The following is a 27,364-nucleotide window of genomic DNA, read 5'->3' as shown; positions in this document are numbered from 1 at the left end:
ATGGGATTTTGTTCAAATTATGAAGTTGGGACTTACAAAAAGACTGACATGACTTGTGAAAGTTGTAATTTTGCAACTGAGAACTGCAATGCGTGTTCACCAATTTCTGTTGGTGTTTCCAATTGCACCACTTGTATGGCCAACCATGTATTGAATAGTGGAAAGTGTCAATTGTATCCAAGTGGGAAGTATTACAATCAAAATTCGAAGAGCTGTCAAAGTAATGATGTAAACTGTCAAATTCAAGTCGATGAGTCAAAATGTCTTCTATGTAACAGCAACTGTTTTTTGGCGAATGGGGGTTGCCAACAAACAACTCGATGTCAAAACCCTTCCAACACCACAATGTCTTCGTGTGATTGTTAGGACCAGATTTCAGTCAACTCCGATTGTCAAGAAAAATTGACAAACTGCAAACACCAGAAAATTGAAAAGAGATATTCTGTTTGTATTAATTGCAACGACAACTTTACTTTGAATGGAAATGAATGTCAAAGTGCACAACAAAATTTGGAAGTGAGAAATGATATTATTTACAAGTGTGGAGATAGTGTGTATCTCAACATCTCAAACGAATGTGTCGGCTGTGTTTCTCTCCCGGTTTGCCAATTATCAAAGACCAGAATAATACCATTACAATGTCAAACCAATTATATATTTGACACGACAACAAACCAATGTGTTACAGATGATAATTGCCACACAGTAAAATATAGGTTTTGCACCAAATGCACATCTTGTTTAAATTACATATCACAAGGAAGGTGCTCAAAATGTCAAACCACCAACTGTGGTCTCTGTGACAGAAGTACCTGTATGAAGTGTTTGGACGGCTTTGTGAAATACACTGACACTTGGTGTGTATCAAAGAGTGTTATATCAACATGCAAAACATTTAGTTCAGGTGGATGTGTTGTTTGTAGTGAGGGGTATTACCAGACAGACGCAGAGAATGTAGAGAAAAAGTATGATTACCGTGTTCCAATAGAATCCACAACAGTCACAAATTGCAACAGATACGGTGCACAGAATACCAAATGTGTAGAGTGTCTTGATGCATTCAAATTGAAAGGTGGAATTTGTGCTGAGACATTTGATGAAAACAACAAACTCAAAACAGACACAAAAACAGCAACAGAGACATCCTGTCAAATAAGAAACAACAAAAAATGCCAACACTGCGCTGATGGTATTACAACATCAACAACGAGTGTGTTCAATGTGAAAACGACTGTTTAAGTTTTCAACACAACTTATTGCACTTGTTGTTTTTATCTGAGTGCTGACATGTCATGCAAATCACTTGGTGTGTTACAAGAGAGTTGTAAGATTGCACTGCCTGGTGGAAGCGGATGTGCGATCTGTAATAGTATGTATTATCGAGAGGGTATCAGCTGTACGCCATGTGATGAGTCGTGTGCACTTTGTGTGAACAGTTACGAGTGTCTTGCATGCAAAGACGGCTATTTCAACATCCCAAGCGAAGGCAAATTGTGTGAATCAAATACAACGCTTGCAAATTGTGAGCTGTCATCGTCATCTGGATGTGAGAGGTGTGTGTCTGGTCATTTCTTATCAAATTACAAGTGTTATGAATGTTCTCCAAATTGCACATCATGTGAGAGTGAAAGTGTGTGTACAATATGTAACGATTTGGAAAATATGTTGGTTGACTCGCAATGCCTTCATTTCACAAAAGTTGAATTATGTGTGTCAGCTTTAAATTCAAAGTGTGTAAAGTGTGAGGGTCGACGAGAACTTACAGACTCCGGTGACAGTTGCACAAAGTTGGTCAATCTTGGTGTTGTGATTGGCATCCCAATTACTGTTTTAATACTTTTTGTACTCTTCATAACAATGAACATTTTGTTAATCATTATTTTTCTTAACAAACGCCAAGTGGAAAAGATGAAAAATGTCCGTGTTTTTGATATTAAGAAATCGAACATAACAATGAATCCACTCGACAAAGTGTCGTGTTCCAATAAGAAAGTATTAAAAATTGACATGGATTCAGACGCTCTTATTCCAATGGATGAAGAATCGTGCGACTTGATATGTATTGGAAACCTCACCAAACACCATTTAAAAGTGTAACAGAAGGGTGTGACTGTTATGAAATACGAACAGTGCCTTCAATAGTAACACTAAAGAAAGGAGAAGCATGTGAATTTGAGATATTTATTAAGCTGTTGTAAAAAGAGGAACATTTTGTAGTTATCTGTCTTAACCTAACAACAAATGAACAAAACAATCACAAACTTCAAGCAGTTGTTTGTACTGCAAATTTGACAAAATTGAATAATAAAGAACTTGACGAAATAAAGCTAATAGGCGAAGGGTCTTTTGGAATGGTATACAAAGGCACATTCAGAGGAAAAGAAGTTCCAATTAAAAAGATGAAACACATACAAAAGATGAGTCAACTTCTGAATGATTTTGAAAATGAAGTGAATATGTTGGACAAGTTTAGAAGTGAGTATATCATCCACTTCTATGGCGCTTGTTTTATTCCAAACCACATATGCACGGTCACCGAATTTGCTTTGTTTGGGTCTTTACAAGATTTGATGAAACACAAAAAGTCTGATCAAATTGGTTTGAAAATTAAAATGAAAACCATAATAAATGCTTCCAAAGGAATTTTGTATTTACATGAAAATGGCATTTTACATAGAGACATTAAACGTACATACTCGTCGTTTCCTTGGAAAATAGAATGAATGTCAATGGAAAGTTGACTGACTCAGGAAGAAGTAGAAACATCAATTTACTCACAACTAACATGACTTTCACAATGGGTATCGGAACACCAAAATACATGACACAAGAAATCTCGAATAAACAATAAAATAAGAAGCCAGCTGATGTCCACTCGTTGGCTGTGACATAGTTTGAGACTTTGATATGGTGAGAAGTGTATACTGCCGATGAGTTCAAATTTCCATGGAGCATCTCCAATTTTGTAGCTTCTGGAAAACGGCTTTCAATCAGAGAAGGATTTAGCCCAGAAGCTTATAATGTTATTTCAGAAATGTGGACACAGAAACCCGAAGACCGACCAACCGCAGATGTTGTGGTGGTTTTTACAAAAGTTGCAATGAAATAATTAAAAATGGTTTTTATAATTATAAACTGGAAATAAAAAGTGTGTACCATTTTTAATCAATTTGTTTATTTTAGAGTATTTTCCCGATATTTATTAAGATTCAAATCTATTTTTCATAATTTTTATTTCGAAGTACACACTTTTATAACAACCAAAATCAATTCAAAAATAGAATCATCTAATAATGTGGGAATTATGCAACAGTTAAGCTGAATTACCCAAATTTTATACGTTCCACACGACAAACCTTATTAACTTTAATAATTAAAGTTTGTCACCAATAAACCCACCTTTTGATTTCAAACACAATTTAAATCTTTCGGGGATAGATTCAATCAAATTGTTGATTGTTTGTATCGGGATTTCATCCCATACAAGCAATAAAGCTTCTTTTAATTTTTGTTCATTTTCAAACACTTTTGTTTTTTCTCTTATTTTCTTTTCCATTATCGACCATAGATGTTCTATGGGACTTAGATCAGGTGAGTTAGCAGGCCATTTTTGAAGTACTTTGATGCCCATTCCCTGTAGTTTTGTTAATGTCGTCTTTGAAGTATGACAAGGAGCTCCATCTTGTTGAAAAACAAATTTTTTTCGTCCCCACTTTTCAACAGCTTCATCAAAAACTCCCGATTCTTTTAGAATGTCAAAATATTTAGCTGAATCGAGTCTGTTGGAACAGAAGACAAGTTTGCTTTTGAAATCCTTTGCAATTGCTCCCCAGACCATTACAGAGCGGTCATATTTGGGAGTCGATTCAAAAATTGTATCTGGGTGATATCCCCAAGGTTTCCACATCATCATACCATCGGAGTGAAGACAGAAACGACTTTCATCTGAGATAATGACACAACTTGTCCATTTATTAATATTCTTTTGCCACAGCTGTTTTCTACAAAATGTGTATCGTGATTCAATATGTTTATCTGTTAAACATGGTCTTTTGATCGCTTTTCCATAATGAAATTTTAATTCGTGGCGTATAGAATTAACTGTTGTTGCACTTAGACCAATTTCCATCCCAACTTTATGACTACTTGATTGTGGATTGATTATCGTTGACATTTCGACGTTTTTCATAGCGTCCTTTGTGATTTTTGGTGGTCTTCCCATTTTTGTTAATTTTGGAATAAATTGTGGATTTTCATTCAACTTAACTTTTAATGAATGAACTGTACTTTTCGAAAGGTGTCTTGAAGTTGAAACTTTTGTTATTGATATTCCATTAATCAAATCCGTGCATGCGTCTTTTAATTTTTGATGACGGAGTTTATCACACATTTTACTTTCTCGCGTCCTCATTACTGGTTTCATTGTTTAATAAAAAAGTTCTTTGACAATTTGCCAAACTCAACCACTTTTTACCACTTTTTAAAACTCAATTCCACTCTTTTAAAATTTTCATCTAAAAAATAATTATTTATCTTTTTTAAAAAATTTATGAGTTTTTTATGTTCTGTGTTTTTCTCTTTTTAAATGTATTTTATTCTGTTAATTATTCGTTTTACCAAAAAATATTAAAAAAAACACACAAAAAAGAATTATATCGAGTACAGACTTTATATTTCCAGTTTAAAATTTATTATTAATTTTTTTATCATTTATTATATTAATTAATAATTTTTTATTATATGTTATGATAAATTTGGGTTTAATATAAATACTATAACTAAATGGTTATATTATATAGTAATATAATATAGTTTAGTAACTAATATTAATAATAAAAACAAATGGAAAAAACCCATAATAAAGAAAAAAATGAATTATGAAACATTTAATGATGATGGTAAACTTAATTAGGGCGGTTCTGATGACACATTCATTGACATCAATGTTTGTTCAGGCACGAACCAAGAAAATGGTTTGTACATAATTTGGATTCACAGAGATTCAAATTACGCAACTTACCAAAATTTTTTATTTATCTAAGCAAGGTTCCCCATTTTTGGTCTGTAAAAAATTACACCAATAAAAACTAGCAACACTTTTTAAATTTCTTAAACTTTATAATATTTTTTCCTGTTTTCATTTTGCCTTGGAAAAAAAACAATCAGAAAAATAAAAAGGTTAATATTAAAGCCAAAAGACGGGATAATTTAACTAATCAATATTGATACAGTAAAACCTCCCAAGAGCGGGAGGGCGTGGGAATTTTGTTCTCTCAAGAGCGGGCATTTTTAGCCAATCAAACCTCAATTACCACCCAATAGAGAACTCTATTTTTAGTTTTAGTCTAAAAAATGTCCGCTCTTGAGAGAACCCGCTCTTCAGAGGTACCGCTCTTGGGAGGTTTTACTGTAATTAGTATCAATTAATTTTGAAAAAATAATTTCCAATATATTTTTGGGCTTTTCTATGTAAAAAACGGATATTTATTGACCGGCCGACACGGACACCTCTGTGCCGGTAACAAGGACATGGTTGTTTTTATGAACCATTTCATTACCCCCTTTCTAAAAATAAACAAAACAATCACTTAAATAGAACACATAACGATACAAAATTTCGATAATTTTTTTCTTTCAAAAGAAAAAAACACTTCTTTCGTTCGAAGACCCAATTGACTGATATTATAATTTTTAGATCAATAAAACATAGAAAAAGAAAAATAATGGGTGCCAGTGTTAATTTTATGGTTAATAATATGGTTAATAATACAATTTGAATAGTAAAATAATACTTGTAAAAACAACACATAAATAATTATCATAATATAATAAAAAAAGATAAAGTATCCACAAAATAACCATATTATATTATAAATATAAAACCATATAAGTCTAAGTGCTTTAAACGAATGCGTGTACTTGGAAAGCCATCGGTATTCATTGGCTGCGTTATCTGAGCGAAGGGCGTTGTTGTGAATTGATTTCCCTTTGTCGCGATAAGAATAATCAATGCTCGCGAATATTACCAAAACAAATTTTTATTTTCTAACAAATAAATGAACATAAAGCAAAAAGTAAGTCGATTAATTGTATAATAACTTTATTATTAATTTTGAGAATGATTTTTTGTTGATTTTAAATAGATTACTTAAATAGTTAAATTTAATATTAAAATAATGTATTTAATCATTGATAAACTATATTGTAAAACTATAATTTTGAACCCTATTAAATTTTCAAATGAATTAAAAATTATTATTGTTCGGCAAAAAAAAATTAAATTAACAATAAAAACACCAAAGAGTCGGGAAAAGATGAAGAAAAAAAGAAATAACACAATAAGAAAAATAATACAACATAAAAAGAGTTCATTTCAATGATAAAAAATTTGTATTAAAATAAGAAAATTGTTTTATGATTGGTAAAATTGTGTGGCAAATTGCCGAAATTTCAAAATTTGGTTTGTATTTACGAATTATGTCCTTGTCGGCCGGTTAATCATATCATTTAACACATAATAATAACAATTGTCTATCCATATTTACCATCCACACCTTTTCAGCCTATTTACAGTAAACTATGCCGTAGTATTTTATGACAAATTATATGTTATTTTATAAATTATTCAATTTCAATAATTTTTTTGATTCATATAGTTTATACAATTAATTAAATAAACTAAAATTAATTAATAAAAAACTTTAGTGTTAAATTTTTTAACAAAAATGTTTTTTTGCGGCAAATTCATTTAAATGGTAAAAGTTAAAGATGACTTTTACATTAAGTTAAATTTGTTTTTTCTTTTTTAACTTTCAAAAAAATCGCTTTTTTATGAATTCGGTCCAAAAAACGTATTTTTTTGTAAACTCTTAGGCAAATTTAATCGCAATTACAATAAAAACTTGTAAGATTTTCAAAGCCATCCCCATAAAAGTGGTCTATCAAGTTAACACTCTTTATAATACATTCAAACCATCAATTTATGGTTTATTTATTAGTGGATTAATTTTCTTTTTGATTTTATTTTTAAAAATAACAAACCATATGATATAGTAAAAATAATAACAATTTTCTAGTATACAATTATAATGCCGTTTCCCGATAATTTATAATGAAAAAACTAAATATTTATTAAAAAATGACAGTAATTAATAAATGCAAAAATGCCTAAGCAAACAGGAAGATGTTTACAATAGAAAAAAAAACACTACGTATTTGTGAGTCATCAAAAAAACCCTATGATGACATTCCACAAACTCTCAAGATCACAAAGAAATGCCAACAATCAGTGTCGACCCAGATTATCTCTTCACATTGATTGGAAAGAAATTTAGTTTGTTCGCCAATTGTTGTATTTTTACTTAACAACTCAACAACAACACATTATCTTACAACAAGCAAAAGAAGAATTTGAGGACGTTTGTTTCCAGTATGGCATTGAACTTGATGAGGTAGATCAAGAAGAAGGGAAAACTGTCTACAAAATCGAGGTTGGTGCAAATCGGTATGACTTGTTATGTGTTGAGGGGTTAGCCATATGCCTACGATCGTTTTTAAAGCTTTCTCCATTCCCCGAATATACATGTAAGCCGAGTGGTGTTCAGATTCATGTTGGAAAAGATGTTGAAAAAGTCCGCCCAATTTGCATGGGGGCCGTTTTAAGAGGAATCAATTTCACTGACGCGTCTTACAAAAGTTTTATTGACTTCCAAGACAAATTACACTTGACTATTGGGAAGAAGAGAAGTTTAGTTGCTATTGGAACACATGATATGGACACGTTAGTCCCCCCATTCAGATACGTCGCTTTAAAACCAGAAGAGATCAAATTTGAACCACTCAAATGCACTACAGAGATGGACGGAAATCAAGTCATCGAACACTTTTCAAACGACTTGAAGCTGAAGGAATACGTCAAATTATTGAAAGGAAAAGAAGTCTTCCCCGTCTTCTTGGACTCTAAAGGTGTCGTCATGTCACTTCCACCTTTGATCAACGGAAACCATTCAAAAATCACATTAAACACACACAACGTCTTTGTTGACATGACTGGGATGGACAGAACAAAAGTGATGATGGCGTTACAAACAGTGGTGACCTGTTTCTCCATGTACTCCGCAACTCCATTCTCAGTCGAGTCAGTCGAGGTCATTGGTGGCCCGATGAATAACTTCGATGAGACAAAAACGACAATCACCCCCGTCTTAGACAAACAAAACACACCAACTACTCTCGCTTATTTGAATAAGTCGCTTGGACTGAATTTGGATAAAGAAACAGTTGCTGATCTGTTGATTAAAATGGGAATTGAATACAAAGACGAAGTTGCTATAGTTCCACCAATGCGAACTGATGTCATGCATCCATGTGATATTATGGAAGACTTGGCTATTTCATATGGCTTCAATAATTTGGTAGCGTCAGATTCCATTTCTCGAACATGTGGGAAAGAACTCATCACAAACAAATTGAAAGATCTCTTGTCAAATGAAATTGCATATGCCGGATTCTCCGAAATTATCACATTCGTCTTAATGTCAGTCGCAGATGCGGCAACTAATTTAAGAAGAAACACCGACGGACTTATTAAGTTGAAAGATTCAAAGACCCCAGAATTCCAAACGGCACGAAAAACGTTGTTAAGTGGCATGTTAAAGTGTTTGTACTTCAACAAAGCATATATGATGCCAATCAAGTTGTTTGAAGTTGGTGACACCGTAATATTGAAGGAAGGTAGTTTGACAGGTGCGATGAATAGAGCGCAAGTGTGTGCTTTGGTTTGTTCACCTGTTGGGACTATGGAAGACATCCATGGGTTACTTGACAAGATCATGTTCTGTTATGGTGTTGGGTATAAAAAGGCAAGAAAAGAGAATGGGCCCGTCTATGATATAGTTAAAGGAACTGATCCAGCTTACTTAGAAGGAAGAGGCATTGATATTTTAATCAATGGAACTAAATATGGAATGTTTGGTGTACTTCATCCTGAGGTCCTCAAAAACTTTGAAATTGACAATCCAGTTGTTGCTCTTGAGCTTTTCTTAGACTTCCCCAATGGTCTTTAATTCGTTATTCCGATGATTTTTTTTGGTAATAATTTTTAAATAAATTTTTAGTAAATTTTTTTCATAAGAAAAACTCGAATTGAATTTTTTTAAAAATAATTTCGTTGAATTTTTTGATCAAATAAAGAAATAACAACATAAAGTAAATTAATCCAAGATGTATGCAACAACATCAAGAAACTTTCCAAACTGTTGCGGGTTAAATCTTCTCATCGCACCATAATAAGTGTTGGAGAAGATGACTTGATAACAACTTCTGCACTGTGCTGCAAACGCGCAAATGGCAATCCAACAGTTCATGTCACACATAACCATTCCTTGAGAAAACGCCTTGTGTAAAATAAGAGCAGTCGCTGGTTGAATGAAGAACCCAAGTTGTTTTAAAGCCGGCAATATTTCGTGTGGCTCCATTGTTCCACTTCTGTTAGTGTCGTTCATCACAAATAATGTGAAACACAACTCAAGGAATTTGTAAAGTCCCATGAATTCATAGAAGGAGATGTGACCGTTGTGGTCAGTGTCAAAGATTCTCATCATTCTTAATGCAGTCTTTGGTGCAAGTCTGATACCACCCGGAAATTGTCCCGTCATTAATTCGTTGATTTCCAAAGTTCCACTTCTGTCTCTATCAACTCCCATGAACCAAGCATATATCCTCTGGTATTGGTCAATCGGAATAATATTCACCAAACAGTACCACCACGAGTTTTTAATAGCAGCGTTCATTTTATAGCAACACTGTTGTCCACCCCATCCATTTTGAAGTGGTTTCAACTCCCACAAATTGAATTGCGTCATTAACGCTGGGGCTTGTACTGGGGGCATTCCCATAGGAGGACATCCCATCGGGGGCATTCCTCCCGGCATCATCCCAGGCATTGGGGGTTGACCATATTGCATAGGGGGTTGGCCGTAAGGTACTTGTTGTGGATATCCGAACATTAAACTTCAATGATATATTGTTTGTAACGTTGATATATTGTCAACGAAGAGAGACACACAAACAAAAGCTTATTTATGTCCATTACACAAGGAAATTAACGCTTATATTTTGTACAAAGAGACACCAAAAGAGGAAATAATTCAGTTTCCCAAAACGGTTGATTTAACAATTTTTTAATAGAAAACACTAATGGGATTCGATGTAAGTTTATAATAATTAATATAGTATATTAAACTATTCAATATAGTTCAAGATAATACAAGAAAAAAATAGAAACTATAATATAATTATAAAACAACTAGAATGAAACCAATAGCCAACGAAGAAAATAGCAATGAATTAGAGTTCAGAGACCTTAATGGCACAGTCGTTTCCAGCTGTGAATATTCTGCCACTCTCCTCAATCATTACTGCGTTGCAACCGAATGGATGTACTCTTCCGAGTGGTACGATATTCTTAGTTTCGATTTCAAGGACGAAACTGTATCCGTCCATAGAAGCAGTTGCGATGAAAGTATTCTCCTTATTGAATGCAATTTCGAGGACCTTAGAGTTGTGTGGGACCCATCTGTGGTACAACACCTCATATGTTTCGGCGTTTCTCAACATGACAGTTCTGCTATCATCGGTGTGGACAAAGTACTTTCCGTCACTTGAGAATTTGACGCATTGGACAACGCCATTAACTTCTTCAGTCAATTCGCTCTTCTCAGTCAATTGGCCATTAGCTCCAATAGTGAAGAATTTGATATTCCCTTTCTTGCAACCCGCAGCCAAAAGTGTGTTATTATGGTTCAAGCAAATGGATTGGGCACCGTCTGGAATAACAATTGTCTGAACAACACTTGTGAAATTCATCACCTTAATACCCTTGTTAGTAGCAACATATAACAAATTGTTTAAGAAGACACCTTCATTGCATGGAGCTTCAGTGGCAATACTGTCGCCATATTGTAAAGTATTTTTGTCAGTGAATCTGACAGTATCATCAGCACCAAGAGTCGCGATTTTATCTCCACAAATCACTACATCACTAACCCTAGATGGATGCCCCTTTCCCTTAAATGCAACAGCCTTTCCATTTGCCTTTTCCCATCTCACAACGTGTCCATCGGACGAAGCAGAGTATAAGTACTCACCAGCATCAGCAAGCGAGGTGACTGGATTGGCATGTCCTTCAATAACTTCCTTAATTTGTCCTCCTTCAACGTCAAGAAGATTCATAGCCCCACTCAGTGAAGTGCTAATTGGACCAAACTTTGTGAAGACGACACCAAGTTGTTGGTCTTCAACAGCTGTTCCAAGTGCAAATCGTTTCAAGACAGCTCCGTCAGCAGCATTCCACAAAATGCAGCTCTTATCAGCAGAAGAAGTAATGAAAGTCTTAGAATCTTCTGACCATGAGATGTTATAGACACCAGCCTTGTGCTCAGTCTTTTTGTAGATGAAGTCACCAGTCTTTCCATCAAAAACAGAAACAATTTTATCAGAAGAAACACAGACACAGAAGGCTCCATCTGGGGAGAAGCGAGCGCAGTTAATGAATCTGGTGTGGATGTCTCTCATTGATTTTTTGAATTTGAAGGGTGGTCCCTCGAACCAACATGGGAACTCGTCTTCGCCAGAGGTGATTAATCTGAATGGTCTCGACAACTTGAAGTCACACGACAACAGTGTTTTGGTTTGTCCCGAGATCTCACCAACAGATGATCCGGCATCCCACATAAAGACATACCCGAGCTTTTCTTTTCCTTCACCAACTACACATATTCTCTGACTATCACCAGTCCAAGCAATGTCATAAATTGGTCCAGAAAGTGCTCTAATAGTTAATTTAAGAGGATGTTCCTTCTGTGTAGTGTCCCATATTCTCACATTACCTTGCATATCACCAGAACAAATGTAGTAACCACTTGGAGAGTACTTAGCGCATGTTGTTTCTATTGGGTGTTCGAAGTAAAGGTCAGTGTTAAGAGCGTTGTTCAAGTCTCTAATGACTATGGTCTTTCTGTTGGGGTAAACAATGTTGGTCCCAATCTTTGCATTGGACATGTAGCCAATATGAATTGGACGACCACGTGTAACGGTTGGAAGTGGCGCATATGTCTGTTTCACTTTACTCATTGCTCTTTTGTTTTTCAGTTGAACTTTACAGTTCTTATCTCCGAGGGAGAATCTGGAAATTTGGTTGTAATTGTATTTCTCTTGATATAGTTTCTTTATATAAAATTATCTAGCAATTTTAACTTTGGAAAGGTTTGACGATTTGGAACTAAAGGTGGAACTAACAATAATAATAGTATTTTTACTATTTGGTATTATTTCCCGATGTATTGCTGAAAATACCAATAAAACCATAATTCTAATAATTTTACTATACAAGTGATGATTGAAAATAAGTATTATTATTACTATAATTTAATTTTGATGTATTCTATATGACAGTTTGTAATTATTAAGTTGAAAAGAGAGTAAAAAATATGTTAAAAACTAACTCAAACCTTTACACAATCTAAAATAAAAATTTATCACATTCAAACAGATTATTTATCGCACTTAAATATTGTTCATTTTCCTACAAATAATACTTTTCCAAAAGGTTGTACAGGTAATGGTCTGTAAAATATTTTTAAAAGTTGATGATAATCAGAAAAAAGAAATGAATGATCTCGAGTGTTTTATGCCATTAATTTGTGGTGAGAAGCGATCAATAAGTATTGCTCAAAAGTTTTTTGAAAACGTCCATTAAAATGAAAGAATAATTTAATTAGTTAGTTTATTTAATTGATAAGTAACTTTCCATTTACATTTGAATTTGATTTACACACATCATCATCTAATGAAGAAAAGGGAACAACATTAAAATTAAATAACTGCTTTTTTATTGTTTCATATCAATTTAGTGTTTTATGCTATTGTTTTCGACTTTTAATTGACAAATTAAAGTAATAATTACAAGATGGCATTATGTAGCAATTTTATTTACCGCTTTTTGCTTTTACATTTTGACCAAAAAGACAGCAAAAACCCCTTTACAACAAGATGCTCATTACGGAAATAGATCAATCATAAACAAACAATTGGGTATTTGTCCCGTTCTTCATGTATAAATGTGTTTAACTTTCCAATGAAATAGCTGAAAAGAAAAAAAGAAGTAATTAGAAGACAACTTTTTATCATCTCGAAAAAGAAATCAAGCGCAAATGACAACAAGTGGTGAAGACACATTCATATTATATATAAAAACACCGAAAAGTAAGAAAGGAAGGAGAGTATTGACAAGTGAGCCATGTTATTGATCTCAAAATTTCCAAAATACCATTTCATAAAAATAAAAATCAAGAGTAAAAAACAGGAGGAAAACTTAAAAATCATATTATAATGAGAATAGTGTTGGCGCTGTTATTGCTAACAACAGTACTGGGAGCCGCTTCAACCCCATTTTATGTCCTTCAGTACTATGAAACAGAAAATAGACTCTCATTGTTGGAGAGCGAAATGAAGAGACTTGAAGACGTCGAAAGACATCTCCACGACGTGTTGGACAGACTTGGATTGGACTTGTCAGTCACTCTCGAGAAGGACAAACCAGAGATCAAAAACCGTATTATGGACATCGAGTCACAGATCAATTCACAACAATTAAGAAAGGCTTCCGTCTTGGAATCGATGAAGAAGGAACTTGGCGCAGTCCCTGAAGATGTCAGAAATAACATCATCGCGAATTTGAAACTCGACAGAAGATTCTCCGGTGTCGACATTGTCTTGGGAAAGTCTAAATTCCCAGAACCAGTCGCCCAAGCTGCGGTCCAAGCGAAACCAAGTGCTACTCCAGTTCAGACCAAACAAGAGAAAAAGGCTGCAAAAAAAGCTACTAAGAAACAGTCCAAGAAGCAAATCAAACAAATGAAAGAAGAGAAGAAGGCTTTGAAGGCTCAAAAATCCCAAACTAAAGAGGCCGAGAAAAAAGCTGTTGCTGAGGTTAAAAAAATGATGAAGAAGGCGAAAGATATGGCCAAACAAGTCATGAAGAAAGCTGAAAAGAAACAAAAGGCCGCAGAGAAAAAGGTTAAGAAAATGCTCGAAAAGGCTCAGACTGAAACTAAAAAGACCCAAGAAAAGGCTGAAAAGAAGGCAAAGAAGGCTGCTGAACAAGCCAAGAAGGACGCTAAAAAGGCCGCGAAACAAGCGAAGAAAGATGTCAAAACAGCTACCAAGGAAGTTAAACAAGCTGCTAAAGACACCAAGGCTGAGGTAAAGGATGCCAATAAACAGATCAAGAAGGACAACAAGGAAGTCGTCAAGAAGATGGATTCTGTTAAGAAGGACGTCAAAAAGGATAACAAGAAGAGCATCAAGAAGGCTGCATCCAAGGCCAAGACTGTTGCCAAGAAACAAGCTGGAAAGGCTGAGAAGAAGATGGCGAAGGATGTCAAGAAGGCTGAGAAGAAATTGAAGGCATCAGAAAAGAAGACTGCCAAAGACTTGAAGGCAAAGGTCAAATCTGCAGAGAAGAAATCTGCTGAAGCCAAGAAATCTGCTAAGAAATCAGGAAAGAAGGCAGAGAAGTCCGCGAAGAAGGCAGCTAAAGATGCCAAGAAGGATATGAAGAAACAAGAAAAGAAGGCAGAAAAGGTTGCCAAATCAGCAAAGAAGGCAGCTAAAAGTGCAGCGAAGGATGCCAAGAAGCAAGTGAAGAAAGCAGAGAAGAAGGTTTCTTCAACTAAGAAGGGACTTAAGAAACAACTCAAGAAGACAGAGAAGGCGACTAAGAAGGTCAAAGAAGCAGAGAAGAAACAAAAGAGCCAATTGAAGAAGATGAAGAAAGACGTCAAGAAGGGTAAGAAATCAGCAAAGGATCTTAAGAAGTTGAAATCAACAGTCAAATCGACAAAGAAGGCAGAAAAGAAATTGGAGAAGAAGGAAAAACAACTGAAGAAAGACTTGAAGAAGAAGATTGCTAAGAACGCAACAAAGGCAAAGAAAGAAGCCAAAAAACAAGCAAAGAAGGCAGCAGGAAAGGCGGAAAAGAAGGCCGAGAAGAAATCAATCAAGGCAGCTAAGAAATACACAAAGAAGCAGACCAAGAAAGTTGAGAAAAAGGAGGAAAAGAAGATCAAAAAGGCACAGAAGAAGTTGAACAAGAAGGTCAAGAAGGTCCAAAAACAAGAAAAGAAGGACAAGAAGAAACTCGAGAAGAAAGAAAAGAAGAACGCAGAAAAGGCTAAGAAGGCAACACAAAAGGCACTCACAAAAGCAAAGAAGGAGGCCAAGAAACAAGCAAAGAAGGCAGAGAAGAAGGTGAAAAAAGCCGAGAAGAAGAACCTCAAGAAGCTTGAAAAGAAGAACAAGAAGGCTGTGAAGAAGTTGGAAAAGAAGGAGAATAAGAAGATCAGCAAAGCAAAAGCTGCCGCCAAACAAGCTAAAAAGGCCAACGATAAGCTCAAGAAGAAGACCTCCAAAATCAGCAAAAAGGTGACAAAGAAGATTACAAAGAAAGTTGCTAAGACCAACAAAAAGGCTGCCAAAAAAGCAAATAAGAAAGCCGCTAAAAAGGCTGCGAAGAAGAGTGCAAAGAAGAATGCCAAGTTGTCTAAGAAGTCGACAAAGAAAAGCATCAAGAAATCCGAGAAGAAGCTCAACAAGAAACTTTCAAAGAAGATGAGTGCCAAGTTTGGAAAGAAGAACGCTAAGAAGGCTATGGCCAAAATCAAAAAGGCTGAAAAGAAAGCTGAGAAGAAAGCCAAGAAGCAAGGACTTAATAAGAAGCAGACAAAGGCTCTTATTAAGAAAGCCGCCAAGAAAGCCCAAAAGAAACAATCAAAGAAATTGGCTCAAAAGAAGAAAGTTGTTAAGAAAAGTTCACCAAAGAAGTCTGTTCAGAAACAAAACTTGAAGAAGCAAAAGGCAGTCTTGAAGCAGAAGCAGAAAAAACTCGAGAAGCTTCAAAAGAAACAACAAAAAGCCACAGGCAAAGAAAAGAAGGCTATTCAGAAAAAGATTGAGAAGAAACAAAAGCAAATCAAACAAACTAAAAAACAAGTGAAACAAACAAAGAAACAATTGAAACAGACAAAGAAGCAACACAAGAAGTAAACGTTGTTAAGTGTTTTCTTTTTATCGTCTTATTTTTTTGTTTGTAAACATTTTTAATAAATTGAAAAGAACAAGATAATTAGAGTTTTTATTATTTGTTATAATTAAATAACACTTATAATAAATTGTTAGTTTTTTTTGATTTGTTTTATTGTGATATGATAAAATTTTTTCCCCTTTTTGTGCTGTGTAACTTTATTCACATAATAGAATTCTAAAATATAGGTTAATTATTCAATAAACTCGAGATTTCCCGTTTTTAGACGACTTGAATTTTGTTTAATAGTATTTTTGGTTTTAATACTAAAAATTATTAAATAAAATTATTCAATTCAATATTTTGATTATTTTTAATTACTAATAATGATTCTGAAACTATCTCAATGTGTTGTGATTGTATTGATTATCAATATCAAAGGCTTCAATATGATTCATAACTAATATGCCAATATTATAACAGAGTTTCACATCTTGTTCATCGTTTTAACACTTTAAATAACATTGAACAAAATTCAAGTGGTCTAAAAATCGGGAAATCTCGAGTTTATTAAATAAATTTCCGTTTTTTAGAGTTTATATTAAGTTAATAAACAATACACAAGCCAAAAAAGGAAAATAACCAAAAATTTGATTAATATCCCAGTAAAAACAGGCCAAAACAAAAAGAAGGGCGTTATTTTAAGTGTTAAGTTATACAAATTTATTGAATACACTCTTACTAGAGCTTGTTTATGTTTTTTATTCATCAAATTACAATTATTAATAAACATTAACATGAATATCACGAAAACTTAATTAATCAACTTCCTCCATTTGAGAATTCATCTCTCCAGCAGGAGTCTCTTCGACTGGCTTGACATCTTCAGCCTTTGGGACTTCTTCTTCCTTGTCATCAAGTGAGAGACCCAATTTGACCATTCTGTAAATTCTACCAGCGAAAGCAGCTGGGTCATCGAGAGAGAATCCAGAAGACAACAAAGCAGTTTCGAACAACAAAACAACCAAGTCCTTGACGGTCTTATCTGAGTTGTCGGTGTGGACTCTTTTCTTGAGTTCTTCGACGATTGGGTGGTCTGGGTTGAGTTCAAGTGTCTTCTTTGAGACCATGTAAGTGCTCATAGAGTTGTCTCTGAGTGCTTGAGCCTTCATGATTCTTTCCATATTAGCGGACCATCCATATTCGCCAGTAACAAGAGCGCATGGACTGTTGACAAGTCTTGTTGAGATGACAACCTTCTCGATTTTCTCGCCAAGAATCTCCTTGACGGCCTTTGAAAGTTCTTCGTTGTCTTTTTCCTTTTGCTCGGCAGCCTTTTTCTCGTCTTCGGATTCGTCGACCTTGACGCCATCCTTAGTGATGCAGACAAGCTTCTTTCCGTCGAATTCTCTCAATTGTTGCATAGCGTACTCATCAATTGGGTCGGTCATGTACAAGACTTCAATTCCTTTCTTCATGAATCCTTCGACGAATGGGGAAGTTTCAACGACCTTCTTGCTCTCACCAGTAATGAAGTAAATTTCCTTTTGTCCTTCTTTCATTCTTGCGATGTAGTCCTTGAATGAGGTCATGTCTTCTCCAGACTTTGTTGAGTAGAATCTGAGGAGTTCAGCGAGTTTATCTCTGTTGGTAGTGTCTTCGTGGATACCAAGCTTCAAGTTCTTTCCGAAGGCCTCGTAGAACTTCTTCCAGTCGTCCTTGTTCTCAGAGATCTCAGCAAACATTTCAAGGGACTTCTTGACAAGGTTCTTTCTGATGACCTTAAGAATCTTGTTCTGTTGCAACATTTCTCTTGAGACGTTCAATGGGAGATCCTCGGAATCGACAACACCCTTGATGAATCCTAACCACTCTGGGATGAGTTCTCTGCAGTCGTCCATAATGAAAACTCTTCTGACGTACAACTTGATGTTGTTGGACTTCTTCTTGGCATCGAACATATCGAATGGAGCTCTTTGTGGGACAAACAAAATAGCAGTGAACTCGATTTGTCCTTCAACGGAGAAGTGCTTGACAGAAAGGTGGTCTTCCCAGTCGTTAGAAATGGTCTTATAGAAAGCAGAGTATTCTTCCTTAGTGATTTCTTCTGGCTTTCTGGTCCAGATTGGTTTTTGCTTGTTGACTTGTTCCCACTCGCTGGTAGTCTTCTTGACCTTTTTAGTCTTCTTTTCTTTCTTCTCTTCTGGCTTCTCCTCTTCTTTCTTCTCGTCTTCGATTTTCACTTCGTCTTTCTTCTCTTCGTCCTTCTTTTCCTCAGTCTTCTCTTCTGGTTTCTCTTCCTTCTTCTCTTCTTTCTTGTCTTCAGCCTCATCATCAGTCACTTCTTCTTCAGTCTCCTTAGTGACGTAGAGCATAATTGGGTATTGGATGAATTCGGAATGCTTCTTGATGATTTCTTGAACCTTTTTGGTGTCCAAATAGTCTTGCATGTCTTCCTTCAATTTCAAAATGACCTTAGTTCCTCTCTTGAGTTGTTGTCCGCTTTCGTCAAGAGTGATAGTGTACTCTCCACCAGCACGAGATTCCCAAACGTATTGTTCATCATCGTTGTTCTTTGTGATGACAGTGACTTTCTCGGCAACCAAGTATGATGAGTAAAAACCGACACCGAATTGACCAATCATAGAAACATCGGCGGTTCCTTCCATAATCTTTGACATGAAAGTTTTGGTTCCAGATCTAGCAATGGTACCAAGGCAGTTAATCAAGTCGGCCTTAGTCATACCAATACCGGTATCTTCAATAATCATCTGGTTGTTGTCCTTATCGCAAGTGATTCTGATGAGGAGATCGGGTTCTTCACCAAGAACTTCTTTGTTTGAGAGGGATTCGTATCTGATTTTATCGAGAGCATCAGAGCAGTTTGAAATTAACTCTCTCAAGAAAATGTCCTTGTTCGAATAGAATGCGTTGATGATCAACGACAGAAGTTGGTTGATTTCAGCTTGGAATTGGAAGGTTTCAGTCATGAATTGTCTGAATGAATTACCAAAGTCAGGCTTTATATAGTCTTGCCCTTTGACGTGGCTCTTTGTCGACCCACCACGTGGGATCTTTGTGTATTTTTCATTTAATTTCGCTTTTACTATTAGTTTACTATTAAAAATAATACAGCGGGTTACAGGTGATATTTAGGGTTCATATACTTTCCACGTGGATCGACGTACTATCCAAACTGGCAACATCATTCACCTTCGTCAAGAACAGTTGATGTTTTTTATACATTCTATTTTTAAACTAAAGCTCATGTTCTTCCCGTTTTATTTAAACTTTGGTCAAGACAATCAAGTTGTCTTTGAACATTCTTGATGATGTCATCACACATCATTTTCAAAACAAGATCAAACTTACTATATAAAATTTGTTGTGCACACATGTTTTAATAAGTTTTTCGTTGTCTCGCGAAACACAAAGCCGGCAGTTATTTCTTTTATAAAGAAAAATGTGATGAAGTCGAGCAATTATTGAATGGTTTTTAATTAATTGAATTTCTTATACAACTATGGTTTTCTCCTTTTTTTGAAAACTTCGAAAAACGACGAAATGGAACTGAAATTGTGTTTTATATGGAAGGAGGAAGTGAAACAGGGATTGAATTAAATCCTTATGAAAAGTCGGACGCAGAACCACCAGGACGCCCTTCATTTTTTAGCCTCCTTGTTGATGAAGAAGAGGACGATGGCGAAGAAGAAGAAGATAAAGACGAGCAAAAACCAAAGCAAAAAGACAAAGGGTTTGATGAGTTAATGGATATAATCGACCCAGACGACTTTTTACAACAATACGTTGAAGCCGAGTTGGAAACTCAAACGATGCTTTGGGGTGATATTTATGAGGCTAATAAGTGTTTGGATTTTGCACCAACGACATCACTTGAAGTCAAATTGAATTCATTCAACAAACTTCTTTCAGTCTCTGGAATAATGGCAGACTGCGGCAAACGTAAAAAGGGAGGAGAAAAGAAGGTGAAGCCAGTTAGAGTATACAAACATATCAAAGACAGTCTGACAAGCTCGGAAGACACTTCAACAACAGACTACTCAGACTCTTCTGAAACGTTCATTTCTGGAAGACAAACCCCAAATGACATCTCACATGATGCCTTTAGTAGTGAAAAACTTTCTGAAGATTTGGAAGACAAAAAGCACGCAAATATCTCTCCAGACAAAGTCACAGTTCCACCTTTACCAACCCCAATTATTAAACAGAACTCAGACATCGATAATTCGAGTGCAGACGTCCCAAGCACTCCTACGGAAAAAGGAGAGAACAAGTCCGAGACAAGTGAGAGTGAAAACAAATATTCGATTGATGCAAAACCCTTTGTCAGAAAAGCGAAGAAACAAGAGAGTAAAAGCATTGAAATGCTTCCAAGTGACGAGAACAGAGTCGAGAAATTTGGTATTGAAAAGACAGACAACATCATCAAAATATCACAAGACGACAAAAACATCAAAATCGATCTCTCAAAACCACACGCCAGTTTTGTCCCCAAAAAAAGACAAAAGAAGTTGACGCCACTGGCAGATTCACAAATCATTGAAGCCAAAATAGAAGAGGAAAATATCATTAAAACGACTCCACAAGACCAAGGAGAGGTCGTACACACAACAACTATTCCAATTCCTTCAAAATTAATGGAATTTCCAATTGTCGAAGACTCTCCCATTGACGTGGAGAACTTAATTCAGACAAACATCCCCGAAGAAAAGAAAGACGATTCCAAGGTCGAGGGGAACGAAGTCATTCAACTTAAGCAAACACCAATTGACATAAAAATCGAGAACGCCGATTCAAAACCTTTGAAAAAAAAAGAGAAGAAGGACAAGCGCAAGAAAGGGGACTTGAAAGAGGTCAAACCACAAGAACTTGTCAATGTCGTTCTTCAAATTCCTAAAGCAAAAAAGAAAGAATCGCGACATGACGACGTGAAGCGCGTAGTTCCAATTTCTTCGAGTCCAGGAGTCGACGTTCAAAAGAAGAAAAACGCACAACTCACTAAGAGGACCAAGAAAGGAACAAGTCCCAACAACATCGACCGCAAAACAAAGGACTTTGAAGAAGTAAAAACTGAACCAATGAGAGAGAGAAAGGTCAATAAGATGATGGAAATTCAGAAGCCCGAAATAGAGAAATACAAAGAGACGCGAACAGTCATTACACCACAACAAGAACTCCCGTGGCACAAGAAACTTCTTATCTATGCGAAAGATAGTGGAGAGGATTTCATGGTGGTTTTCAAATACCACAAACAAATTGTACTCATAGTGGTCACGGTAATGACTTTCACAGGGGCTGTCATATTGTTCATGTTGTATATGGTCAATAGAGAATCCGACTTCGACGACTAAACTTTTAATAATTCATTAATTCGTAATTGCAAGTTCGCGTCATTTGAAGGTTCAAAATCTTTTATTTTATGTATAACACTCGATATTAAACATTTACTATTGATCCATTGGCATAAGTATAATATTTTATAAGAACATTAACTACTCAAAAAATGGACAAAAAAATAACGACAAAAACAACTAGTTAAGAAAATGGTAAAAATGTTAATAATTAATAGAAAAAACGAAAAATTGTGAAACCCTAAGAGTGAAGCTGAATAATGTGATTCGACATGCCAAAGAGAGGAGCAGGAGGAAGACAGGGAAACAAGTTCAGAGTGACGTGCGGTTTGAACAACGCTTCTACCGTTAACTGCGCTGACAACACCGGAGCCAAAACATTGACTATCATCTCCGTCAAGGGCTTCCACGGCAGACTGAATCGACTCCCAAGAGCTGGATGTGGCGATATGGTTGTTGCGACATGCAAAAAAGGTAAACCAGAGTACAGAAAGAAGGTCCACACCGCAGTCATCATTAGACAAAGAAGAACTTGGAGAAGAAAGGACGGAACCACTTTGTACTTCGAAGACAACGCCGCTGTCATCGTCAACTTGAAGGGTGAAATGAAAGGCTCCGCCATCACCGGCCCAGTCTCTAAGGAATGCGCCGATTTGTGGCCAAAGATTTCTTCTAACGCTCCAACCATCGTTTAAGTGATCTCCTTGTCGATCTAGTTATTTCTTTTACCTTCTCCTTTGCGTTTATTGTATTTTATAACATCTCTTATTATTGAGGTATTAGTTCAATAAAAGTAGTATTAATATATAAATTAATTATTAAATCAGTAACTTCATGATATTTGGAATAAGTCGTTGGACATTCTCTTTGACAGTCTCTTCCTTCATCGCACTATGTAAATCTATGGGACCATTTTGAATGGAAAATATCGAGAGTTTGGAATCGACGGGATAATTCAAAGGAAGATCGTTACACCCACATAACGCTACTACTTTACAACGTTTCAGCTTTGTTCGTTTGAGAATACCACCCAACACTTTCCCCATAAAACTTTGTTCATCTATTTTACCTTCCCCAGTGATGACTAAATTTGCATCTCTTATAATCTCTTCAAAGTTGGTAAGATCCAAGACTAAGTCTATGCCACTTTTTAACTCGGAGTTGAAAAGAGCAAGAAAAGCTCCACCAATACCACCAGCAGCACCAGAACCAGGATACTCTAAAATCGGCTTCTGAACCAATCTCTGCAAAAGCGTCCCGTAATTGAGCATGCCATTGTCCAAGATTTTTGCAGACTCCATTGTTGCACCTTTTTGAAATCCATAAACAAATGAAGCACCATTGGGACCACACATCGGGTTATTCACATCACAGGCAATTGTAAATGTCGAGTCCTTAAGACCTTTATTGAAATGTGCTAAGTCAATGCTCCGAATTTTTGCAAGTATTTCCCCACCACCTATTAACTCTTTGCCATTTTCATCGTAATATTTGGCCCCAAGTGCCCGAAGCATACCACACCCTCCATCATTGGTCGCACTCCCACCAATCCCAATAACAAATTTGCGAATGTTTCTTTTTAAAGCGTCTGAAATAAGCTCACCCAATCCATAAGTTGTCGTCTTTAAAGGGTTTCTCAGTGTGTCTGGCACCAACACAAGTCCACTTATTTTTGCCATTTCTATAATACAAAAATCGCCACATATAGCGTATTCCGCTGTAATAATGTTCATTAAAGGGTCATGGGCTTCACACTTTATTATTTCGCTGTTAAATAAAGTCATTAAACTCTCTAATGTACCTTCTCCCCCATCTCCAATAGGCATTGTATATACAGAACAGTTTTTACTTGTGGTGTGGAGGGCCTTGGATATACACTCGTTCAGTTCCGTTGAAGAAATGCTGCCCTTGAACGAGTCGCAAGCAACGACAACCTTCATTTGATTATGTAGTTTTGAATAGTTATATTATAATAATAATACTATAAACTGTATAAAATGTCTAACATTCAAGTTATGAAGAAATACAATTACACAATAATTAATTCGCATCAGAAATATTCTCTCTGTACATTCGAGGAGTTACAGAAGTTGAAGTAATGCAAGGAGTTCTTTTCGGTGGAGTGAAAGTCCCAACTTTGTGTTTAATAAGTGTAAAGAGTGATTCTTTAGTCGAGTCTCCACTACTACCTCTTTCATGTGGTTTAGGTGGCGACAAAGTTCCTTCGCATTCAACTGGAGTCAATCGCCCAACTTGTTTTACTGGAACAACAGTCACTCGGTCTTTTTCTCCAAAACTCTTTGAATGCAAAACTCTGCTGATTTGTGTTTGTGGCACCAAAGTCTTGAATTGAGGCGGTTCATATCGGTCGACAAGCCCCACGTCTTTATTCACCTTTTCAACACAAACGAGAGCAATTGTAGTGTGGTCTAATTTACCAGGAAGACCATCTGGTCGTCTTTGTCGTGGATTGTTTTGATGAAATTGCCTTGTTTTCTCAGTGACTTCGATCACATAATTGCACAGACTCTCAACACACAAACACAAATTGGCACATTGTTGAATTCGTTGACCCAAAATCTTGTTAAGTGCGTCCTTTGCATGCATCTTCTGCATTATAATCGACGGTTCAAAATTGTCATACATTCCATCAGTCGCTGCAATTAAACAGTCGTTCTCTTGGACATCAAAACACAACAACCCACTTCCTCGTAATGCGGGAAGTCCTCCACCCGCGTCTCCCAAGCATGACAAACACACTGATGTCTTGTCGACAGTCTTGTGTCGCTCTCCAAAGCACGATTTGACGGTTTTATTCTTTGAATTGTAATGATACAGTTTTGAATCGCCAATACATAAAGCAACTGTTTTGATTTTGTCTTTGAGTGTTGAGAAGGTGAATGAAAGTGTCAACGTTGTTGTTCCAACTCCTTCTTGTGAACTTATTCGCGTTTTGAAAATCGATTGCTGTGCCAACTCAGCAATGTCGACCAATAACTCTGCAACAGACTTCACAGTGGTTAAAGACTGCGATTTTTCAATTATAGTGTCAAGCGACGTGTAAACAGCTTGACGAGCTGCAATCGATGATTTAGTTCCCCACCCGCCTTAAAGTTATTTATGACACACTCAATGTACTTATATTGTATTAGTCGAAAAGTCATCAAAAACAAACAGCCATCTCCAAGAGCAATAAGCGTTGCATTTGTAAACCTGACGATCCCTACTTTATCACAATTTGGTTCTCCTTGTTGAACTCCTTCTATAATTGGGTATGTAGAAATTGAGGCCATTGCAAAGGAGTGTTCTCTTGATCGAATAGAACTGTGGTCCACCACAATGTGTTTTGAAAACAACAAGTTATTGATTGGCTTAATTGGGGAGTCCGACATTGCCTTAATCTCTTTTGCAAAGTGTTGTCTAAAGTCGATGAATTTGCTCATTGACTATTTAAGAATAACAAGTTCCAAAAGCTCTTCAGGTGTAATAATCTCTTTTATTTCGAAATTCAATATGCGAAATTTGGTTTTTTACATCTTTAGTTTCTAATATATAAATTCCATGTTATTTTTCTTTCGTTTTTTTTTTAAAGTCTTTTTTTTATTCTTTTAAAGTCCCGCTTTTTACGTTTATTATTTCGTAAATTATTGTTATAATAATTAAGTTACTCTTTATTTATCTTTATTTCATTCTTGGTGTTGATAATAGAATTCAACAATGTTATCTTTATTTGGTTAATGCTAAAATAGGAAAACTGTAATTAAACTTCCTAAACTCCATTTATAATTATTTTACTATAAATTATACTATTCAAATAAGAGAAAAATAGACTTGATGACATTCATTCAAGTCAATTAAAACATTGAAAAGGCCAAGTAAAATAACCTCTTTTGATATGTCTTAAATTATTAAATGGTCCATATAAAGTCGATGAAACCATCATCCATATATAACTTATTGATCAAAGCCATTTTTGACTTGAAACAAAACTTGCTGAACTTTATGTTCATTCACTCATTGATGTAATATTTTAATAGAAAAAGAAGTTTACAAAACACACAAATTAAATACACACATCAACCACATCATCGACACATTTCAAAAATCTGTACTCCTTCTCCCTTGGAATTAAAGCAATATCTTTCACCTCTATTTCGGGTACCCAATCGTCGACATTGCTCTTCAACAACTCTTCCATGCCTTTCTTGTATTCTTCCCCATTCTTAAACTCATCAACTTTCATTTGAATTGTCACCGCTTCATCCTCTTTACGTTGAGTTCCCTCATCCAAATTTTGTTGAGGATCTATTTTTCTTAGTGATTGGTCCATTTGAATTAGTGTAGACTCTGCTGAAAACTTATGAGTCTGTTGTTGAGACTTTTGCACACCTCGAGGTGTTGATATAAGTAAACTAATTTTTGGAATACTTCGAGGAGTGTCTCGCTGTTCACTGATTGTTCTACTTGAGTCACTACTTTGTACAGTTATTGTATCAACATGAGTGTGATTTGATTCATAGTATTCCCGACTTATAATGCTATTTGTTCTGTCGACTCTGTTTTGTAAAGGTACTGTTGGTGGTTGTTTAAAGCTTGTTGAGTGTCTATTCAATTGAATTGAAACATTTGGGTTTGTTGTCACGCGACTTCTGCGACTTCTAGGAACAAGAGATGGTGGTTGGTAATGTGCTCTGTCGTAGTGGACCCTTCTTTCTTGTGCCAAATAATTGTCGAGTTCAAATTGTTTCATCACAATATATGTTTTGACCTTATCTTGCTTCTTAGTTTCCGTTTTGATCTCCGCTTCACAACGAGATATCTCTGCTTCGTAATTCTTTATTGACTGCCCAACATACCCTTTTGGGCATGTTTTCATCTCGTCTTCAATCTTCCTTTTGTACAAAATGATCATATTTCTATACCGATCTATATTCTTTTGAAAAGTCGTGAATTGTGCTTTCAAGTCTTCTAATCGACTTAAAACTGTTCGTTGTTGTTCATTTTTCTCAAATTCCCACAACCTAAGTGGTTGTGTGGTTGTTGTTTGAACTTGTGGTAATGATTGAGAAAGTGGTAATAACTGTGAAGGTTGTATTGTATTGCTTAGTGTGTTATTAACATTGGCGGCCGACGTGTTGTAATTTCCCATAACTCTCTCCTCGAGCATTTCTTTGTCTTTTGGAGTTGTTCCATTCTTGTTTTTCAACGTGGCCATTTTCTCTTTAAATTGGAACTCATTAGTCACACAGCCGGGTGCTACATCCAGTCTTGCCATCATACTCATATCGAGGGTCATAGGAGAACGACACTTTGTCACATTCTTTGTTGTAAACAGCTTCAATTTCAATTGACCGATATTTGGCATTTTTGGTAGTGTTTTCAGCTTTAATGGTGCGTTGTTTTCATTGTTGAACTGAAGTGCTTTTACTGATGGTGGAAACAACACTTTTTTGATCACACATCCTCCAAAATAAATTTGCAGCAATGAGTCGCATCTAGTCAAGTCCATTTCAAGACAGTCTCCATGTAAAAAGCATTTTTTCATAAAGAGAACCTTCAAGCGTGGCATCTCCAAAGCACCTCTTTTCTCTTCAACACCTTCCAGAGTCAGTTTTTCTAAACTTGGCAACGATGGTGGTAATCTATTGTATACAAGTTCTTTTAAATTGACAAGTTGGCTCAAATTCTCAAGCCTATTGTGTTTGCTCTCCAGTGCTTTCAAACTGATTGGTAGTCGTATCATGTTTTGGGTCAAACACACTTTTAAGACCAAATTGTACAAATTCACTTGAGTCAAGTCCCTCACTTGTGCTTGTTCACTTGTGTTGACCCAGTAATTGTCTTTGTCAAGTGAAAACCCTCTTTTTCTCTCCGACATTTCATCCATTGTAAATCCACACGTTTTATCTTC

At 35.8% G+C, this 27,364-nt stretch overlaps 12 protein-coding genes across 12 annotated transcripts; 6 read left to right on the top strand and 6 right to left on the bottom strand.

Annotated features, from left to right (window-relative positions):
- On the top strand, positions 1–2,097 carry EIN_223340 (hypothetical protein; the record flags this gene model as incomplete). Its single annotated transcript, XM_004254864.1, has 3 exons — positions 1–361; positions 518–1,212; positions 1,321–2,097. The coding sequence occupies 3 exons, from the start codon at positions 1–3 to the stop codon at positions 2,095–2,097; spliced, it is 1,833 nt and encodes a 610-aa protein (XP_004254912.1).
- Positions 2,098–2,351: 254 nt separating this feature from the next.
- Positions 2,352–2,723, top strand: EIN_223330 (protein serine/threonine kinase, putative; the record flags this gene model as incomplete). Its single annotated transcript, XM_004254863.1, has 1 exon — positions 2,352–2,723. One exon carries the CDS (start codon positions 2,352–2,354, stop codon positions 2,721–2,723), a length of 372 nt encoding a protein of 123 aa, XP_004254911.1.
- A 4,552-nt stretch (positions 2,724–7,275) lies between these two features.
- EIN_223320 (phenylalanyl-tRNA synthetase beta chain, putative) lies at positions 7,276–9,065 on the top strand (the record flags this gene model as incomplete). Its single annotated transcript, XM_004254862.1, has 2 exons — positions 7,276–7,333; positions 7,399–9,065. The coding sequence occupies 2 exons, from the start codon at positions 7,276–7,278 to the stop codon at positions 9,063–9,065; spliced, it is 1,725 nt and encodes a 574-aa protein (XP_004254910.1).
- A 147-nt stretch (positions 9,066–9,212) lies between these two features.
- On the bottom strand, positions 9,213–10,007 carry EIN_223310 (peflin, putative; the record flags this gene model as incomplete). The annotated part of the gene is made up of 1 exon (XM_004254861.1): positions 9,213–10,007. One exon carries the CDS (start codon positions 10,005–10,007, stop codon positions 9,213–9,215), a length of 795 nt encoding a protein of 264 aa, XP_004254909.1.
- A 340-nt stretch (positions 10,008–10,347) lies between these two features.
- Positions 10,348–12,132, bottom strand: EIN_223300 (WD repeat-containing protein, putative; the record flags this gene model as incomplete). Its single annotated transcript, XM_004254860.1, has 1 exon — positions 10,348–12,132. One exon carries the CDS (start codon positions 12,130–12,132, stop codon positions 10,348–10,350), a length of 1,785 nt encoding a protein of 594 aa, XP_004254908.1.
- A 1,257-nt stretch (positions 12,133–13,389) lies between these two features.
- Positions 13,390–16,104, top strand: EIN_223290 (axoneme-associated protein mst101, putative; the record flags this gene model as incomplete). Its single annotated transcript, XM_004254859.1, has 1 exon — positions 13,390–16,104. The coding sequence occupies one exon, from the start codon at positions 13,390–13,392 to the stop codon at positions 16,102–16,104; it is 2,715 nt and encodes a 904-aa protein (XP_004254907.1).
- Positions 16,105–16,899: 795 nt separating this feature from the next.
- EIN_223280 (heat shock protein 81-1, putative) lies at positions 16,900–19,327 on the bottom strand (the record flags this gene model as incomplete). The annotated part of the gene is made up of 2 exons (XM_004254858.1): positions 16,900–19,187; positions 19,279–19,327. 2 exons carry the CDS (start codon positions 19,325–19,327, stop codon positions 16,900–16,902), a joined length of 2,337 nt encoding a protein of 778 aa, XP_004254906.1.
- Positions 19,328–19,668: 341 nt separating this feature from the next.
- EIN_223270 (hypothetical protein) lies at positions 19,669–21,453 on the top strand (the record flags this gene model as incomplete). The annotated part of the gene is made up of 1 exon (XM_004254857.1): positions 19,669–21,453. The coding sequence occupies one exon, from the start codon at positions 19,669–19,671 to the stop codon at positions 21,451–21,453; it is 1,785 nt and encodes a 594-aa protein (XP_004254905.1).
- Positions 21,454–21,725: 272 nt separating this feature from the next.
- EIN_223260 (60S ribosomal protein L23, putative) lies at positions 21,726–22,148 on the top strand (the record flags this gene model as incomplete). The annotated part of the gene is made up of 1 exon (XM_004254856.1): positions 21,726–22,148. The coding sequence occupies one exon, from the start codon at positions 21,726–21,728 to the stop codon at positions 22,146–22,148; it is 423 nt and encodes a 140-aa protein (XP_004254904.1).
- Positions 22,149–22,271: 123 nt separating this feature from the next.
- On the bottom strand, positions 22,272–23,393 carry EIN_223250 (glycerate kinase, putative; the record flags this gene model as incomplete). The annotated part of the gene is made up of 1 exon (XM_004254855.1): positions 22,272–23,393. One exon carries the CDS (start codon positions 23,391–23,393, stop codon positions 22,272–22,274), a length of 1,122 nt encoding a protein of 373 aa, XP_004254903.1.
- A 100-nt stretch (positions 23,394–23,493) lies between these two features.
- On the bottom strand, positions 23,494–24,896 carry EIN_223240 (hypothetical protein; the record flags this gene model as incomplete). Its single annotated transcript, XM_004254854.1, has 2 exons — positions 23,494–24,560; positions 24,629–24,896. The coding sequence occupies 2 exons, from the start codon at positions 24,894–24,896 to the stop codon at positions 23,494–23,496; spliced, it is 1,335 nt and encodes a 444-aa protein (XP_004254902.1).
- A 620-nt stretch (positions 24,897–25,516) lies between these two features.
- EIN_223230 (Hypothetical protein) lies at positions 25,517–27,364 on the bottom strand (the record flags this gene model as incomplete). The annotated part of the gene is made up of 1 exon (XM_004254853.1): positions 25,517–27,364. A coding segment is annotated over one exon (1,848 nt), but the record flags the coding sequence as incomplete, so codon positions are not given.

The sequence above is a fragment of the Entamoeba invadens genome, assembly GCF_000330505.1.
Source record: "Entamoeba invadens IP1 unplaced genomic scaffold scaff_1105074725849, whole genome shotgun sequence".
In the NCBI taxonomy this organism is placed as follows: Eukaryota; Evosea; order Mastigamoebida; family Endamoebidae; genus Entamoeba; species Entamoeba invadens.
This window is presented reverse-complemented; position numbering and strand designations above follow the sequence as displayed.